This window comes from Misgurnus anguillicaudatus, chromosome 8 (genome assembly GCF_027580225.2).
Source record: "Misgurnus anguillicaudatus chromosome 8, ASM2758022v2, whole genome shotgun sequence".
In the NCBI taxonomy this organism is placed as follows: Eukaryota; Metazoa; Chordata; class Actinopteri; order Cypriniformes; family Cobitidae; genus Misgurnus; species Misgurnus anguillicaudatus.
Window position 1 is genome coordinate 39651319 of NC_073344.2, and position 18852 is coordinate 39670170.

Here is an 18852-nt window from a genome sequence, read left to right on the forward strand (position 1 = left end):
CTTTGATGATGTTTTTATTACCTTTCTGGACATGGACAGTAAACAGTAACTTACACATAGACTTTCAATGGAGGGTCAGAAAGCTCTCAGACTAAATCTAAAACATCTTAAACTGTGTTCCAAAGATGAATGGAGGTCTTCCGAGTTTGGAATGACATGAGGGTGAGTCATTATGACATTATTTTCATTTTTGGGTGAACTATTCCTATTAAGTAGCAACACAGTTCATTTAGGGGCGGGGACAATAACAAAACAAACAAAAGCCCCTGATCCAGTATGTAAATACACACAGTCAAATCACATCCCCCACTGCATGCTAGAATTTTATTCAATTAAATTAAGGTTTGCACTAGGGCTGCACGATAAATTGCACGTGATTGCCCCGTGCATCTCGTCACAGTAAAGGTCAGTTCCTTGATTAGTAATAAATCGCCATCGGCTGCTTTCAGATATTACTGACAAGATGTGCATGACAATCGCAAGCGATTAAAAGTTTGCACCCTACTGCCACAGATTATAACCGCTATACCACATTGTTCTTGAAACGTTGTCTTGATGGATAAGTAGGCCGTATAAAAAATACTATATTTTTGATGTAGAATATTGATAAATTCTGGATTTCCATGCAAGCAAACTGCCACACTGGTCAATCACCATTTAATAGTGATTAAATGGATCACAAGACTCACTGTTTGTGTTTTCCAGTCACAAATTGGATTAAAATAGGGGCTACTCTCTGAACGGATCCACATAGAGGCTAATATGACTCACTTCAAGACATTCAATTGTTTTTTACATGCAGAGATTGCTTTGTGTGTATATGTCCGTAAAGACACAAGAGAAAACTGAATTTTGTGTGCGCGTTGTCGGAAATGGTACTCTTTGTATGCAAACTTCTCAATGTAGCTCGCCAGTACAGAAATACTCAATCCATACCTCTAATATTTGGGCTCTAGTTTGTCATAGCAATCCTGGACAATGATATTTGATTTAACCTGAGCTACAGCAAATTGCACTTCTCACTCTTTTTTCTGTCAGCAAGTTATCAATTCTCTTCAATGCGCATACAATCTAATTAACGTTTAAGCTTGCTGCGGGACATTTCACTTGTTACGTGAGGATAGTAATGACTGACAAGACGACGTTAGAGGAAATTGTGTGCAACATGTACACACTCTAAGAAAGGATGTGTTAATTTTTAACACATTGTTTTGTGTTATTCTATTTAACTCATTGTGTGTATTTTAACACATTATGTGGCATTTCGTGTGTGATTTTGAGTTCAAAATGTTGTTACAAAAATAACACACATTAAATGGGTTGTCCTTAACTAGACACAAGATGTGTTAATTTAACACATAAGTTTTAAGAGCAGCGCTCTGTACGCTTATGTCACATCATGCAGTATAAATTTAAGACAGGAGTATATACATGCCCATAATGCTCATGCCTCATGCACTTACGGTCGTGTATAGTGTGGATGGAAATGTTTTCGGAAATGGCAGTATAGTCAAGGATGATTTTCATTTTAAACACCATTTTTAAAATGAAAATGCAGTAGGGTAAACAGGACATTAGAGTCACAATAGGTACGTTTACATGCAACCAAATAATCCGTTTGTAATCATATTGATGGCTCAATCGTATTGAAAATCATTCATGTAAACAACTTAATCAATACGATTGAGGACGATCGGATGCAAATTTGGTTCGCATTGAAGGGGATGGTGTACTCGGATCTGTGATCAGATTAGCAGGAGAAAAGTATGCATGTAAACGCGTGAATCGTAGTATGTTCTCAATCAGATGCAAAAATACATTGTGCATGCGCAGAACATTTGTGCTCAAGTTCACGTCTTATAATTACCTCTTATATCACATGATTCTCATTACAGGAACATGCAATAGCAACACGCATTATTAAGGTAATGTTATGGGGTCACGCGCTGTACACGCGATGTATCCCATGCGGATGCAGCATTTGTTTGTACTTTCAAAATATTAGGCTACTTAAAGCAATAAAATAGCGTTGTGCTTTTTGAAAAGTGTGTTTTTATTACCTATAGCTGAAAACTTCTAAGAACAACTTTCTGCAACTTAGTTTTGACTTTTATCCAGAGATAAAGCGTTAACTTGACAAGAGATGCTGTCCGCAGCGTAGCGTTGCCAAGTCCTCTGCTTTTTTTGAGTTTACATTGGGGTTACTGTCTAAACTGTTTCCACCAGTTGTTTTTTTCCTCGGGTTAAAGATTAAATTATTTCGTTGATTAGTTATTGATATTTGGGCTGTGGACAGTCATTGGGATGTTTTTGGGCTAGTTTTGAATGTCCATTCAGATGGTTGCAACCCTGGCTGTGCGCTTGCGCAGATGTTCGGTTCGGATGCTATAGAATGTACATGTAAACGAACATTTTAGAGAGATGGGACCAAGTCACACATGTGCAAGTCTCAAGTAAGTCTCAATTCTGAACCTTCAAGTCTCAAGTAAAGCCCTATTCGCACGGGATTAGTATTACCTGGTGACCTCTAGTGATTTGTAATAATTACGGAGGTTGTCTGTGATCTTAATCCCGTGCGAATCGGCCATGTCTGTAATTTGTAAAGTGAAAATTCCTCCGCAAATCACCTACCATATTTCGCCGAACACCGAGGTCCTCTGATAATATTAGTTCCCGTGCGAATTGCCATCTCTGTAATTTGGGCAGTATTTGTTACCAGTGCGCCTTTTTTATTTATTTTTTTCTCAGTTTCTGTACCTCTCGCACTGCAGCTGTGAAGCGCACATACAGAGACACACCCCTCCGATTTTTTTTGGCTTTCATGGTGAAACTTGAGGGCTTTATTAGTATGTTTCTGATTTTAAACTTCTAATCAGTCTCTTTCGTCCATCTTGGTGATTAATATAAAAAATATGCAGAACTGTCAATATTTGCGATCTCTACGTTTAGGTGGGGCTGTCGTGGTAAAGGAATTTCATTTGCGGTGATTTCGGGTGGCTCAATAGCGTTGTATACATAACCCTTTGTTTATTAAAATAAAATAATTATTTAAATCCAGAACAACGAGATGCACAGAGGTTGTTTAGGCTTGTTAAGTCCAAATTTACAAAGAATCTGTCAATACATAACACAGCAGTGTCTTAAACAAATTACAATTATGCAGTATTTGTGCACGTGTACAGAACGAATGCAATACAGAAGGCAATACATATAGGACATTTTTAATTTGTATCTATAAAATTAAGTTGGAGAGATCCTTTTTAGTCATTTGGCTTTTTTTCATCATTTCAGAACAAGCTTAAATGATATCCATAATAACTTATATTATATTATTTGTGTTCCTTGTTCGAAAATATGTAGAAATATATGCGAGTAAAAAAGTACAGAACAAAACAATTTAGCTCACGCGGAGCAAACGGAAAGCAGTTAATAAAGCATAAAGCAGACTCTCTGTAGATGACGTGCTGAAACTGTCGAGTCGGTAGATATCATGTTTATGTTTCACGCAGATATTGTTGATGAAAAACTTGCATATCTTAATGCCCAGGCGCGAGAGTCAAGTATTCAGTCAGTTAATAATAAAGCCATCGGCGTTAGGCTATGCTGCAGTTACTCGTCCACGAAGCGGACGTTGTTGATACACAAAGAAAAAACCTTGTTTTTATTAAAAGCGGTTTTAATGCTGGTAAGCAAGCAATCAGTTATATTTTTGCGCCTTGTATTTGTGTTGATCAGATAAAGTAATTTTAATCTTTAAAACTGAATCTAGAGGCAGAAGACGCTATTCTGTCATCTGTCATGTTTCACTTTTTTTCACACATTCAATGATTTAACGAAACGATTTGGTAAAGGTACCTCTAACAGCATGTCGCGGTGTTGCGTGATAGTGTTATGCAAAGCCTCAACATTATATTTGGGAGATAAGTCAGTAAATTGAAGTGAAATCACAGGCTTTGCTTATCCCGTGCGAACCGGCCACACGAAACTCAGACGTAGGTAGGTCATTTCTAAATCACATTAGGTCCCCAGATAATACTAATCCCGTGCGAATAGTACATAAGTCCCAAGTATTTTTTTTCTTTTGCAAGTCAGAGGCTATGTCAAGTCAAGTCAAGTCAAGTCAAGTCAAGTCAAGTCAAGTCAAGTCAAGTCACCTTATTATTGTAATTTTACCTGCAGAATCTGATATTAATAAAAATATATAGAATATAAAAATATAAAGAAATACTCATGTTCAGTAAAATACATCATGGAATCAAACAAAATTGTAATCTCTTCCGTTCGCGCACCTACATTTGAAATAACGAACTTGAGCTCGCAAAAGACGCGATATGTGAACCAGCCCTAACATTGTAGAATCCAGTCATTTTTCTCTCTCTCTGTGTGTGTGTTCAGGTGGCAAACTTGCCAAGTCTCGTACCGCTCAGATCAAGGGAAGTATTTTTTTAAAATAAATCTAAATTATTTTCCCCACATTATTTGCGCTCCAGCTGGGTCAACTTTATTTTTTTTAAATAGTTTATATACAGTTGAAAGAAAAAGTATGTGAACCCTTTGGGCTTACTTGGATTTCTTCATAAATTGTTCATAAAATGTGTTCTGATCTTCATCTAAGTCACAACAATAGAGAAACACAGTCTGCTTAAACTAATACCACACAAACATTATACGTTTTCATGTTTTTATTAAACACAACATGTAAACATTCATAGTGCAGGGTGGAGAAAGTATGTGAAATCCTAGGCTAATGCCTTCTCCAAGAGCTAATTGGAGCCAGGAGTCAGGCAACCTGGGGTCCAATCAATGTGATGAGATTGGCTGTGTTGATTAAAGCTGCCCTGTCCAATAAAAAACACACCAGTTTTGAGTTTGCTGTTTTGAAGAAGCATTGTCTGATGTGAACCATGCCTCGCACAAAAGAGCTCTCAGAAGACCTACGATCAAGAATTGTTGACTTACATAAAGCTGGAAAGGGCTACAAAAGTATATCTTAAAGTCTTGATGTCCATGTGTCCACGGTAAGACAGATTGTCTACATATGGAGAAAGTTCAACACTGTTGCTACACTCCCTAAGCGTAGTCGTCCTGTAAGAACACAGCGTAGAATGCTCAATGAGGTGAAGAAGAATCCTAGAGTGTCAGCTAAAGACTTACAGAAATCTCTGGCACATGCTAACATTTTTGTTGACAAATCTACAATAAGGAAAACATTAAACAAGAATGGACTTCATGGGAGGACACCACGGAGGAAGCCATTGCTGTCCAAAAAAAACATTGCAGCACGTTTGAAGTTTGCAAAAGAGCACCTGGATGTTCCACAGCACTACTGGCAAAACATTCTGTGGACAGATAAAACCAAAATTGAGTTGTTTGGAAAGAACACACAACGCTATGTGTGGAGAACAAAAGGCACAGCACACCAACATCAAAACCGCATCCCAACTGTGAAATATTGTGGAGGGGCCATCATGTTTTGGGGCTGCTTTGCTGCTCAGGCCTTGGACGGATTACTGTCATCGATGGAAAAATGAATTCCAAAGTTTATCAAGACATTTTGCAGGAAAACTTAAGACCATCTGTCCGCCAACTGAAGCTTAACAGAGGATGGACGATGCAACAGGACAACGACCCAAAGCATAGAAGTAAATCAACAAGAGAACGGCTTTAACCGAAGAAAATACACCTTCTGGAGTGGCCCAGTCAGAGTCCTGACCTCAACCCGATTGAGATGCTGTGGCATGACCTCAAGAGAGCGATTCACACCAGACATCCCAAGAATATTGCTGAACTGAAACACTTTTGTAAAGAAGAATGGTCCAAAATTACTCCTGACCGTTGTGCAGGTCTGAACTGCAACTATAGGACACGTTTGGTTGAGGTTATTGCTGCCAGAGGAGGGTCAATCAGTTATTAAACCCAAAGGTTCACATACTTTTTCCACCCAGCACTATGAATGTTTACATGTTGTGTTCAATAAAAACATGAAAACGTATAATGCTTGTGCGGTATTAGTTTAAGCAGACTGTGTTTCTCTATTGTTGTGACTTAGATGAAGATCAGAACACATTTTATGACCAATTTATGAAGAAATCCAAGTAAGCCCAAAGGGTTCACATACTTTTTCTTTCAACTGTATTTTGTATTCAAACTGAAAACATGATGTGATTAACACTCAAGTCATTCAAGTCATCGTGTCTCAAGTAGAGTCAAGTCAAGTCCCGAGTCTTTAACTTCCAAGTCCGAGTCAAGTCTCAAGTATTTTGTTCTTTTTCAAGTCAAGTCACAAGTCACAAAAATAGTGACTCAAGTCAACTCGAGTCCAAGTCACCAAGTCACAAGTCCCCATGTCTGATGTAAACTCTATCGTCTTAACCTTCAATTGTATTACATATAGTCAGATTGACAAAATATTGTGCATGTAAACATAGCCACCGTGAAAACACACAAACACATAAATCGAAGTGGAAGGTGGAAGAGAGAAGATGGAAATTACTCACCTCCCTGCTTACTTCTGTCAAGATAGATTGAGACACGTCGGGCCAAACCTGGGAAAGAAAAAAGGACAACAGAAGGACAATGGGGTGACAGTGTATTTACAATCACATCTATATGGATACGCTATAAAAGACATAAAGGCAAAGGTCACCCAAAAATCAAAGTTAAGATATTTTGAGGAATGTTTGTAACAAAACCGTTCATGAGCCCCAATCACTTCCATAGTATTTTTTTCCCTACCATGGAAGTGAATGGGGCTCATGGTCAGTTTGGTTACAAACATTCCTCAAAATATCTTTCTTAGCGTTCATCAGAAAAAAGAAAGGTACACAGGTTTGAGTGAGAGCACAATTTTCATTTTTGGGTGAACTATCCCTTTAAAACCAATGAAATATTATCCCCTTGCAATATAACACTTTCCTAAAATACAAATGCAGTAATAAATAGTCACATATAAGGCACATTCATACTGTCAGAGAAAATTTAAAAATGTCATAAAAACAGGGCGTGACATCTTCCAGCATCATAATCTCACAAAATTATTTGAGAAACACACATCTTATCTTAATTTACCTTTAAAGCAGATCTGGGGCACAACAATTGTACAATTGCGAAATAACGACTGCGAAATAAACACAACTGCCATTTGATAACCATAAAATAAACTACAGCTACTACTTTATCAGAAACTAATTTTTTGCTTTCATACCAGATCACATATGGGTTTTTTTAGGTATCGCATTATGCAAGAAGACTGGAAATTCTGAACGCTTGTCCAGTCACTGGCCAAGTAAAGAACAGAGAGACGTAAGATATTCTGATGAGAGAACAAAAGTGATAGGTGCACAGTATGTGTCTAAAAGAGAAACCTCGTGTGCTGGGCAGCATGTCGGATAGCCCCTGCCATGCTGTAACCATCTCAGGATTTCTCTGGTCAGCAAAGTTTTTCCAAATTCTCAATGCCCCATCATCTGCAAAAAAAAGACTTGTATGTAAAAACACACACATACACACACACACACATTGATTTGACCTTGTCACACAGTGGAGGAAGTCAGCAGAGAAAGTGACTTAGATGAGGTCAAATCAAGGCTTGCATGATTGACAGGTGAACTGACCAGTTGCAGTGAGGAGGAGAGAGCAGTCGTGCCCATTCAGGTACTCCATAGCTGTGATGCGCGTGTACCGAGGGTTTCCATTGTAAAAATAATCCAGTCTTTCTCCTTTCTCCCAGTCCCAAAAACTGTCAGAGGAATCATAATTTTTACCATCAAAGAAATCATCATATCAAACAAACAGCTATTACTGTCAAATTGATTAAAATTTTTCTTAATACTAAATTTATATGTACTAATATAACAATAGAAGTTAAAAGGCAGTGCGGCCCGCCTTGAATTTTCAAACGTTTAAATGCGCTTGGTCTGATTGGCCCCTCACACAGTCTTAAAAACACGTATTAAAACTTTTTTGGTACTTTTGCAAGCATGGCTAGTGTGCAGGACATTTTTGTTCTTGCAATAGTCCAACAATGATTACGGTCTTAAAGTCTCCAAGTCCAAACAGTTATGATTTTAGCTCGAAGCAGTTACAACCGCTAATGGTTGGGCAGGTTCTCACCAGATTGAGTCTTTGTCAGCTACAGCAATGCAGGAGTTAAATGGATGAAACTTCACCACTGATGGCACTCCTGGGTTTCTGTTGATGAAGATCTGATCATCTAACCTTGTCACTCCTTAAAACCATGAGTAGAATGAACAAGAATATGCATCAGTTGATTAGGTTGAAATTGCTAAAATTGTGAAAAGTTAAATTACTAACGCAATATAATGAACTTTACCACAGACTGGGGCACAGCAACCATTATAATTGGGTTGGGGGAAGAAATAACAACTATTAGAAATTTCTAAATTATATAGTATGGGTCATTCTTATATGTAGGTCAGCTGCATAAACTTAACAATTTCAGCATATGGTAGCCTACTTCACATAGCAGATGGTAATAAGAGTGGAAATAAGTGATTTTGCATTTTACAACCCTAATACTGTGTAGATTCTTAAAACTACTTAATTTATTTCAAGGTAATTACAAAGAAACAACACTGAGCATCACTGGAAGAGGATAATTTATGGGTATATCAAGACAGCTGAGAAATTAAGTAGGAACAGGCAATACTGTATTCTACAACTCTAATACCATGTAGTTTCTGTGAAATTACTTCATGTCTTTCGAGATACAGTACACATTTTTTAGATGTATATGTATATATATATACATATATAACAAAGTGAGGAATAAAAAGAGACAGAATATATACCCTTTTACTGTTTGTATACAATGATGACGTGGCAATGTATGCGCACATTTTGGCAACGAAAGTATGGCAAGAATCAGCAGTGAAGCAACACAGACAGAGAAAGTTATTTTAAAAACTTGACTTATGAACTTTTTCAACACAGTTACCAGATCCGTGTACTATAGTGGAGTGGATAGAAGACGTCAGTAGATGCCCAAATATAAAGTTACCAGATACATATTTACGTATATAAGTATATTATCTTAGTGCAACCAAACCCAACAACCAGACATTTTGATGCTGGGAAACCGTTTTAATAAACTTTCCGAGTTGCTTACATGTTAAAACCACTGGGGAACACCACCACTTCTGTTGCCTAAATTGCTATTTGATCACATTTGCTGTAAAAGGGTCTATAAAGACAGATAGAAAGTGTTGTAATTGTCAGGTATGGTAACAAACTATCAAAATGTGACCTTTGCATTTAACTCATCCCGGTGAAGTGAACGCACACACGTGCACTCACACCAGGAGCAGTGGACAGTGACAGCAGCTCTAAGATGTTGCTATTTACCCATTCACAGTGATTAGTGCTAACGTGACAAAGACATTTTGTATTGTTTAGCAAAAAATTCGAACTAAAATGAACTAAAAGCCAGCTTATACTGTGTTCTATTAAATGTATTTATTTATTATATATTTAGTTAAGTAATATAATTTGCATCAATTTTATTATAAATTAATTTAATTTTACTTATTGTATTGTACTTGCTTTTATAACTGTTGTTTAATCTTATTGTGTGTGCTGTATTGTCATCACAAGTAGATATGGGTTTAAAAAGGTCTCCATCTCAGGTTTACACAGGGCCGGCGTCAAGGGGGGGCATTCGCGGTCCGTGCCCCCCCAAACAGGTTGTTGTGCCCCCCTACAAAGTTTTTTATTATTTTAATATATATCAGGAATAATTTAAAATAAATTAAACATTGAATGTTTCATGACTTTTAATGTAATCAAATGAGGAAAATATAGTTGATATATGTTTTCTTGAATTAAAATAGACCAGTTTCTCTGATTGGTTGTATTGCAGCGTCTCATGCGCCTTTACGTCTTTAGCATATTTGTGACTTGATACTAGCAACATGTTTTTTCGTGGCATTTTATGGATCGTGTAAAATATAGATATATATATATAGAACATTTAGAACGAACCAACACCGCCTGCTTCATCTGACTTCATGCAAACACCGACTGGCTCAAACTCAGAGATTAGAGGTTGAGGTGGAATTTTCTAATCTACAGGACACTGTTTTAAGGAAGTTAAATGTTCGTACACGCCGCTTGCAGCTATTTTAAAGGTAAGTTAGCGCTGTTTAATTACGTAAACTTAAATGTGAAGTGTGGCTATAGACCGTTAACACCATCGCGGCGCGGATTGGTTAATTGCGCCGCGGCTGGGTTGCAGAGGTGGGCCGGAGCGCGGTTCACTTGGGCTCAGGCGCGGAAGGCTGTGGTGTGAGCGCGATTCAAAAGGTGAAGATGTCAGTTGCACGACCACTCACCTTCATCTGCCTCCGTCAAAACCTTTTGATCCGCGCAGCGAGGTTACGTGAATGTCCGAGCTGCACACGTGACAGATCAACTAAGCTATATGATGACATGTCAGAGGGCTGTCTTTAATCGCGCACCAAACGACTCCCAGTAAAAAACACAGACTTATCATTACGGTGGGTTCCAGTGTTAAGAGAGAGCTTTACTTCCTGCTTTTTTCAAAACAAACGCATCTTAATGACGAAAGCGCGCCCGGACTCGGATCGATAAAAAGTACAGTGTGAGTGCGTGCGCCATGGGGGAGAAGGGAGGGGTGACAATCGCGCTGGGGCATGGTTTGGTTTGGATAATGTGAGTGCGCCCTAAGATCCAGTAGTGAGTACCACTTCACAACTTTAATAACCTTGAAGAAAACTTGAAATTTAGTGCATGAAATTTACGAGGCTTTTATTACAGTTTGTCTTTTTATAAATTGTCAGTAACAACCATGATAACGCAAAGAATCTGATTTGTCGGGCTCTGTCCAGTTAGTCAGATACCTGAACCAGCAAAATAAAAATGGATCCAATTGGATCGATGCATCCCTAGACTGAACACAGCTGTGATCTTAGTCTAGTTAATGGCTTTGACCTCATATGATTCTAATGAGTCATCAGGCTTGATTTTGAGAACTCAGTTCCCAAGTAGGGATGTCAATAGTTACAACTACATGGTACTTATTATTAATGTTAGCCAGTAATAAATTCAGGCAGAATGCCGACTGACTGGCTGAATACTGCTTTTGACTGTTCACAAGTGTGTTTGCACATTCAGCGCTTTCCCCAATGGTAAAGCATTTGCATTGTAAATGTTTAAAATTATGCTTCCTGTAAAAATGCATTCCTATTAAAGTATTATATAAACAGAACAACGTAAACTTTGAAAGACATCAATAATGAACAATATACATTTTATACTTTATAGTATTAAGGTTATTTAACGATGCTCAATATAGCAAAATAAAGTAAATATAAAACTATGCATTTCTGAGACAGTTAGTGAATTTTAATATAGTTTATGTTGTTGGACTAGCATTCAGTATACAAATTTTTGCAGTAGAAAAAACAGCAGCTGCACCTCTCTGAATGACACGCTGGCTTTGCCTCCGTACTCGAGCGTTACGTAAAAATCGCCATTCCCTTTCCTTACGGGACTGACTTTCCAAATCATGTTCTTCTGGAATCTGAAAGAGAGAAAGAAAAAACTTAAACCAAAACATATATATCAAAAATAGACAAATGCACTTAATTTTGGAAGTACAGAATTTTTATATGACCAAGACTAACAATGTAATCAAATTATGGACGCAGTTACTGAGTCAGATAAGCTAAGGATGAAAATATCAGTAGGTTTACTGGGTTGATTAGTTTTCTTCAAAAGTCTGTTATCACTTTTATTAAAAGTTTGTTTCCATTTTTTTATTGTATTTAAGTGTATACAAAAGAAACAAATGGAATCACACAGATGAACTGGTTCAATACTAATATCAAACAGGAAGAATAGAAGATGAACAAGTGTAGTGTTTTAGTTTAATTTTATAATAGTTGTAAATATCTGGTGACAGTTGACAGATTCTACCCCAATAGAATTTTGACCTTCATTTGTTAGACCCGCAACACACATACGCAACCCAGGCAAGATGTCGGTTAGTAGACACGCCCCTTACTGCTGATTGGCTACAAGTGTGTTTTGGAAGTCATCCCGACTCCCTTTTACATAGTGTTTTTCAAAAATCACAGACCCGCCTTTAAGTATAGATGTTTCAGCAGTAACAACATAAACAAGTGGCTTTTGTGGAACACACGCAACTTCTGGTAAACTCCGCTAAGAATAAATAACAACAAAGTCCTTTTAAAGTAGTTTATTTATATAACAAGCAAAATAAACAATTTTATTTTGGAAAACCAATCATTTGTTATTTTCGACAAGGTATTTGTTTAAGAGTTTAGTTTCAGCAACTAGCCAGACCATTAAACAAACAGAAACTGGAGGTAAAGTTCCGACCAGACGCGTAATCACATCACCGCATGTGCGTCTGATGAAAAGGTCTATATAATGAAATATCTATAATGAATATAATATTCTCCACCATTCATGAACCACTTTAAGTAGGGATGCTCCGATTGATCGGCCGCCGATCCGTATCGGCCGATAATGGCATTAAATGACTTGATCGATTGCTCGCTTAATCTGCAGATCTCATGAACCAATCTTTCTGTTTACTTTTGTCATCATAGGGATCCTGACTGCGGCTTGTGGTAATGTAACCATGAGGGAAAGGGGGAATGGTAAGAAGGCACAAGCAGCCAGCAGGATAGCTTCTTCACGTGAGTTTTATTTGCAAAATTTTGCAGTCCAATTAAACATCTGTGGCCATACTCAAAAGAAAATTAACATTTGAAAATAAAAAAAAGATAAAGATAATGGAAAAGAAAAAGTAATTCAATTATCAGAATATGCCATTGTTCTTTTAACTAAGAACAAAGCCCATGTTGCTACTTAACAGCAAACAGCCATTCGGCTAACTCACTAGCCCCCAACCTCTCTCTCCAACATAACGTCTCATCGTCATACGGCTGCAATTAGCAAAAAATTTACGAAGCGCGAGCATTTTTACAACCCGTTGCTAATTTGCGATGTGCAGAATTTGGATTTCTCTCTCTGCCTTTACAGAGAGATGTGTATTTTCTATGAGGACGTGCTCCAGTCAACAGCACGACGCGTCTTCACATCCCTATTAATCAGCGTATACAACACATATGAATCGCGGACAATTGCATCCTCATGCCAAAAGTTTATTATTTGCATGCGTTTTAAAGTTTTGACTGTTTAAACTTTTATTTTCCTTACAGCTGCTCATGTCCGCATATACCCGCCACGCGCACAGCTCCTTGTCATCAGTGCACATGAACAGAGCGAGATCTCTCACATCTTAAAGTTACAGTAACCTAATTCATCTCTCAATAAAATCACTCTCTGCTCTTGACTAAGGAACTATTTGATTCTCTATTAAAACAATAATATACCTAAATTGGAGCAAGTAATATAACAAAGGCAACATCTGTGGCATTACTTTACCTAGGAAAAAAAATTTAACAGTTACAGTCATCAAAGAGCTTGCATATCAGCTTAAAAGAAATCGGCTTCGCCCGATAACAAAGATAACAAATCGGTATCGGCTGCAAAAATCCTGATCGGAGCATCCCTAATTTTAAGAATGGCAAGCAGCAGTTACAGTTATGTTTCCACTTAAGCCTGGTTCAGCGTGGCGCAATTACAAACCGTTCTTGGCCCGGAATTCTCAACACAGTTGTCTAACCGTGCTGAATCGTGCTAACAGAATGCATGTAGTGACAATGCAGCTCAGGATCTGTCACTCGTCTGTTGCCTGGCTACAAGCTTTTCTCTGTATTTGGTAAAGCGTGTTATTTGAGTGAAGTAAACACAGATTAGGTAAAAAGTAGTCCTAAAAACAAGAAGTAGATGATCATCCTACATAACGCACTAGTTAATTACATCACATACCGTCTGTAAACTTTCTGGTACCAAGGCAACGGCTGACATGTTTGTATTACATTCTAAATGATGCTATAATAAGCCCACAGTGGAAGATAAAACTATAATCGTACCGGCTTTGTTGGATCGGCACGGAATAGAACAGTTACACGAGGAGACCAGTTTAGCACGACGCTGGAAAAACGCTCTCCGGCACACCTGCACTGGGGTATGCTGAGGTTGCTCCATAAACAAGGAACCGATCGAAAAGCTGAGTTCTGGTGAGCAGTGTGTTTATTTGCATATATAGGACTACATAGAGATTTTGACACAGTAAGGACAGAGCAATACTCAGATCATTGCATGTTCAAACCTTGCAGAAAAAACAATCACAGAAGAAAGACAATAGAAGACAGACACCTCAGTTTACAGTTGTACGACACTGAAAAATCCTTGTTGCACTTAAATTTTGGAGTTTAATCAATTTGAAATTACAAATAATTTCAGCTTTCTTGACTAGGGACAAATTGTTATAAATTATAAAAATAAAGTTGAACTAATTCAACTTTTTTTTAATTTATAGCATCTCCTCACTAGTCAATAATGTCGAAATGATTATATAAACACAAAAAAAGGTCAGATTGGTGGAAACAGCTGGGACATCTTACAGAAAACAGTAAAGGCCTGCAGCCTCTTACAGCAGATAGGTAACTCGAATCAGGCATAGAAGTTGTTAAATTCGTCCTGAGAGAGATACCTATGTGGGGAATGTTCGTATGCCCTCTATAATCAGTTATTTGGTTGAGCCCTTGCCACATACCACGAGTGCTGGTATTGAATTGTTGTTTTATTTTGTCTGCGTAATCATGTTTGACCGCTTTTATTGCTTTTATTAGAGAGAAACAGGTTGTCTTATATTCAACCATATCGCCAGAGCTGAACATGGCTGTGTGAGCGTTAAGCGCAGGCTTGTTCATCAAAGTTGGCTTGGGTAAAATTTAATGGTTTTGATTGGAACAACATCCGCTGTGATGTTCCATCAGGTCGATCTTTTGTTGCTGTTGGTCAGGGCGGGAGGCTTGCAGTACTATATAAGGAAAAATGGAAAGTAACAACTTCTCCTAAAACTGATTATACTTCCTTTGAATCTGTTGCTCTACAAATCAATGGATTCGTACCGACTATCATTGCTATTGTAAATAGGCCTCCAAAGGCCAATTCTTTATTCCAACAGGAATTTTCTAAATGTTTAGCTTCTTTTGGTTCATTATCTCCAAACGTGGTTTTGGATGGGGATTTTAATAAAGCATCTACCAACTCCTGGAAGTCTGTGGTGCAACATAGCATTGGTGGATGGAGTGAGACATGATGTCCCAGATGTGTTCAATTGGATTCAGGTATGGGGAATGGGCGGCCCAGTCCACAGCATCGTGCCTTCCTCTTGCAGGAACTGCTGACACACTCCAGCCACATGATATTTAGCATTGTCTTGCATTAGGAGGAACCCAGGGCCAACCGCACCAGCATATTGTCTCACAAGGGGTCTGAGGATCTCATCTCGGTACCTTATGGCAGTCAGGCTACCTCTGGCGAGCACATGGAGGCCCCCCAAAGAAAGGCCACCTCACACCATTACTGACCCACCGCCAAACCAGTCATGCTGGAGGATGTTGCAGGCAGCAGAACGTTCTCCACGGGGTCTCCAGACTCTGTCATGTCTGTCAAATGTGCTCAGTGTGAACCTGCTTTCATCTGTGAAGAGCATAAGGCGCCAGTGGCGATTTTGCCAATTTAAGTGTTCTCTGCAAATACCAAACTTCCTGCACGGTGTTGAGCTGTAAGCACAACCCCCACCTATGGACGTCGTACCTCATGGACCCTCATACCACCCTCATGGAATAAGTTTCTGACTGTTTGAGCAGACACATGTACATTTGTGGCAGTACACAGCAAACCTTCTTGCCACAGCTCGCATTGATGTGCCAGCCTGGATGAGTTGCACTACCTGAGCCACTTGTGTGGGTTGTAGACTCGGTCTTATGCTACCACTAGAGTGAAAACACCGCCAGCATTCAAAAGTGACCATAACATCAGCCAGGAATCATGGGAACTGAGAAGTGGTCTGTGGTCACCACCTGCAGAACCACTCCTTTATTGTGGGTGTCTTGCTAATTGCCTATAATTTCCACCTGTTGTCTATTCCATTTGCACAACAGCATGTGAAATTATTTGTCAATCAGTGTTGCACAGAATGAGAATATTTGTTTTAAATTTTACTTACATCATTTAAAAATAGACATTTCACACATTATGTAGACATTTATCTTTTATCTGTATGAAAAGTATTCGTTAAGTTACAGTTAATTTTTCGGACGCGTTTCTGAAAGAACTTCACTGAAGGAGAGAGAGAACAGAACACACATCATGTTTATTTTCTTAATTTTGTTAAAAGCACAACATTCTGATTTTATTGGGAGTGGACAGAAAAAAACTAGACACTTTAATATTTTAAATAATGTATAAATCATATCTGTATGTCCAATATCAGCAGAGTAATCTAAGTCTCTTTACGGATCTGTATGTCCAATATCAGCAGAGTAATCTAAGTCTCTTTACGGAGTGATTGAAAAATAAAGAGTTTGCGGCACCCGCGCCGTGGTCGACCCCAGAAAATTAAAACGGACAATTACAAAATCGTTTAAATAAATTACGTTTAATTACGTTTAAATGAATCCACCACAAGAGACTATTATTATAAACATGAACCTCACTTAAAGGGAAGAGGGGGTGGTGTTGCTACAATCTATAATAAAATATTCAAAATGTAAATCATGAATCTGAACTAAAATTTAATTCATTTGAAATAATGTTCCTAAATAAGAAACTAACTGATCACAACAACAAACAGCTTTCTTTCATCCTAGCTACTATCTACAGACCTCGAGGCCACCACACAACTTTCTTAAAGAAATTGCAAATTTCCTGTCTGAGCTGGTAGTCACTGTAGATCAAGGGTCTCCAACCTTTTCTTATTGGAGAGCTACTTTCTAAAAAATAAAAGTGGTCAAGAGCTACTTGTGTCATGTAATACCTAAATTAGTGAGTTCATAGACACCTGTCAATTAACCCACTGTGATTTGAACTTTTTCCCGCCAGCATTTTTTTAAAAAAGTTGCCAGCCAGTGCCAGCATTTTTTTTTATTTTTCACAAAATTGTAATACCTTCCAGAAAATGCTTTTCTTTAAACATACGATGCATCAAATGAAAGAACGGATCCTTTTAAACAACAACAACAACAAAAAAACTTTCATGTTGTCTTTATTTATACTTTTTTATCACCTCTTATATGGGTAGGATTCGTCCAAAAATACCACATTTTGAATAAAAAATCAATTATTAAAGTGACACCATGTAATTTTTCAACCTTCATAATAAATTTTCAAGACCCTTGTGATAGTACCTCGACTTTAAATAGGTTGAATGACATGTCTCCCATAGCCTGACGGGGTCTGTATCACTTTTACTCGTATTTTAAAACTAAGGGTTTCTGGTAGTAACCAGAGCACAAAAAAAACTACAAAATTCAACTGCTTTACGTCACTTCCTCCACACAATTTGTTTTTAACGTGAAATTTGCTGGAGGCTTACTTAAGGAATGTAGAGAGCAGCTTCTATTATGTGACTCTGTGGCACAGTCTTTAGTGTCACGGACCTATGACACGGGCGACCCGGGTTCGATTCCCCTTTAAAGCAATTTTTTTATATAAACTCTTGATACATAAATGCGATGTTCTTTATAAATGACGCCGATTATCTTGCATATAGTTCCCTGTATTCACATGCGGTGTTCGCGTATTTACCTTTCTTTTACTGTGTCTATGATATTTACATTACAATTCAGGATGCAATAGCAGTCAAACTTGCTCAAACTCACACAGTGTAAAACCAAACCCTATTCATTCACCAATCAGATCCGAGCGTTTCTCTCTTCCTCATTTGCTGCGTTCCGCTGTCACTCGCGTGACGTATTACAAAGCGGCAGCCTTTAGGTCTGCTTGGACCACATCGGTTTACTTGGATTTGGAGCGACAATTTTCACACAAAAGAGAGGAAAAACGAGCGCCATTGCGGAACATCCTGGTTCCTCATCAGAAAGTTGTAACATGACTGCGTTTCTCCCTGTTGTCTCAAAATGTTGATCGTTTTAAATGTTTAGTTTTTAGTTTAGTTTTAAGGTTGGCCAGTTCCTTTCCTTTGCGACAGTGCTGCGGCGCTTGTGGGCTCTAGGGGCGCTAGAAGTGAAAAATACATGTCTAGCACCCCCTAGTGGCCAAAAAGTTTCATGGTGTGCCTTTAAAGATCAGATTTAGAAAGATGATCCAAACATAGAGTTTTCATGGCTTTTGGATTCATAATAGGGATGTGCATGTATGTCACGTATGGCTCTCTGGTATCTCTTGACATTTGATGTTTAAATATGAGATGATATTGAACTTGTGACGACTATATTTTCGTTTTATCGAAAATGAATCCGAAAATGACGACATCCATTTTAACCATAGTGCCTCGACTCGAGATGTGCGCAGATCGTCCGGTTGCCACGGCGCGGGCTTCACAGCGTTGCGCGGATTGCCCGGTTGCCGCGGCGCGGGCTTCACAGCGTTGCGCGGATTGTCCGGACTTATCTGTTTGGTTTTGAATCATACATGGTAAATTACTGATGCCATATGATATGCCGGTCTACACAGCTCAACGCGACGTCAAACACGTACCCAGTCTTTACCACAGGCGCTTGTAACACTAACCAGACATCCAAATGTGCCATAACCACAGAAAATAAATAAATAAACCCACGAGCGAGCTACCTGCAATTAAGTAGCTCGCGAGCGACGTGTTGGAGACCCCTGCTGTAGATAAAGCTCTTATCATTGGTGACTTTAACATCCACATTGATAATCCAAAAGACGGGTTAGGACTAG

The 18852-nt window shown here is 38.4% G+C and overlaps 1 protein-coding gene across 5 annotated transcripts in view; it reads right to left on the bottom strand.

The window, feature by feature from the left end:
- Positions 1–18852, bottom strand: part of rptor (regulatory associated protein of MTOR, complex 1) — a 245859-nt gene that overhangs the window by 62318 nt on the left and 164689 nt on the right. For all 5 annotated transcript variants that reach the window (XM_055213775.2, XM_055213774.2, XM_055213771.2 and 2 more), the window contains 5 exons: positions 11455–11560; positions 8113–8227; positions 7614–7738; positions 7365–7466; positions 6498–6545 (listed from right to left, as the gene is read on the bottom strand). In XM_055213775.2, the coding sequence (XP_055069750.1) occupies positions 6498–6545; positions 7365–7466; positions 7614–7738; positions 8113–8227; positions 11455–11560 (496 nt within the window). The remainder of the gene's footprint in view (positions 1–6497; positions 6546–7364; positions 7467–7613; positions 7739–8112; positions 8228–11454; positions 11561–18852) is intronic.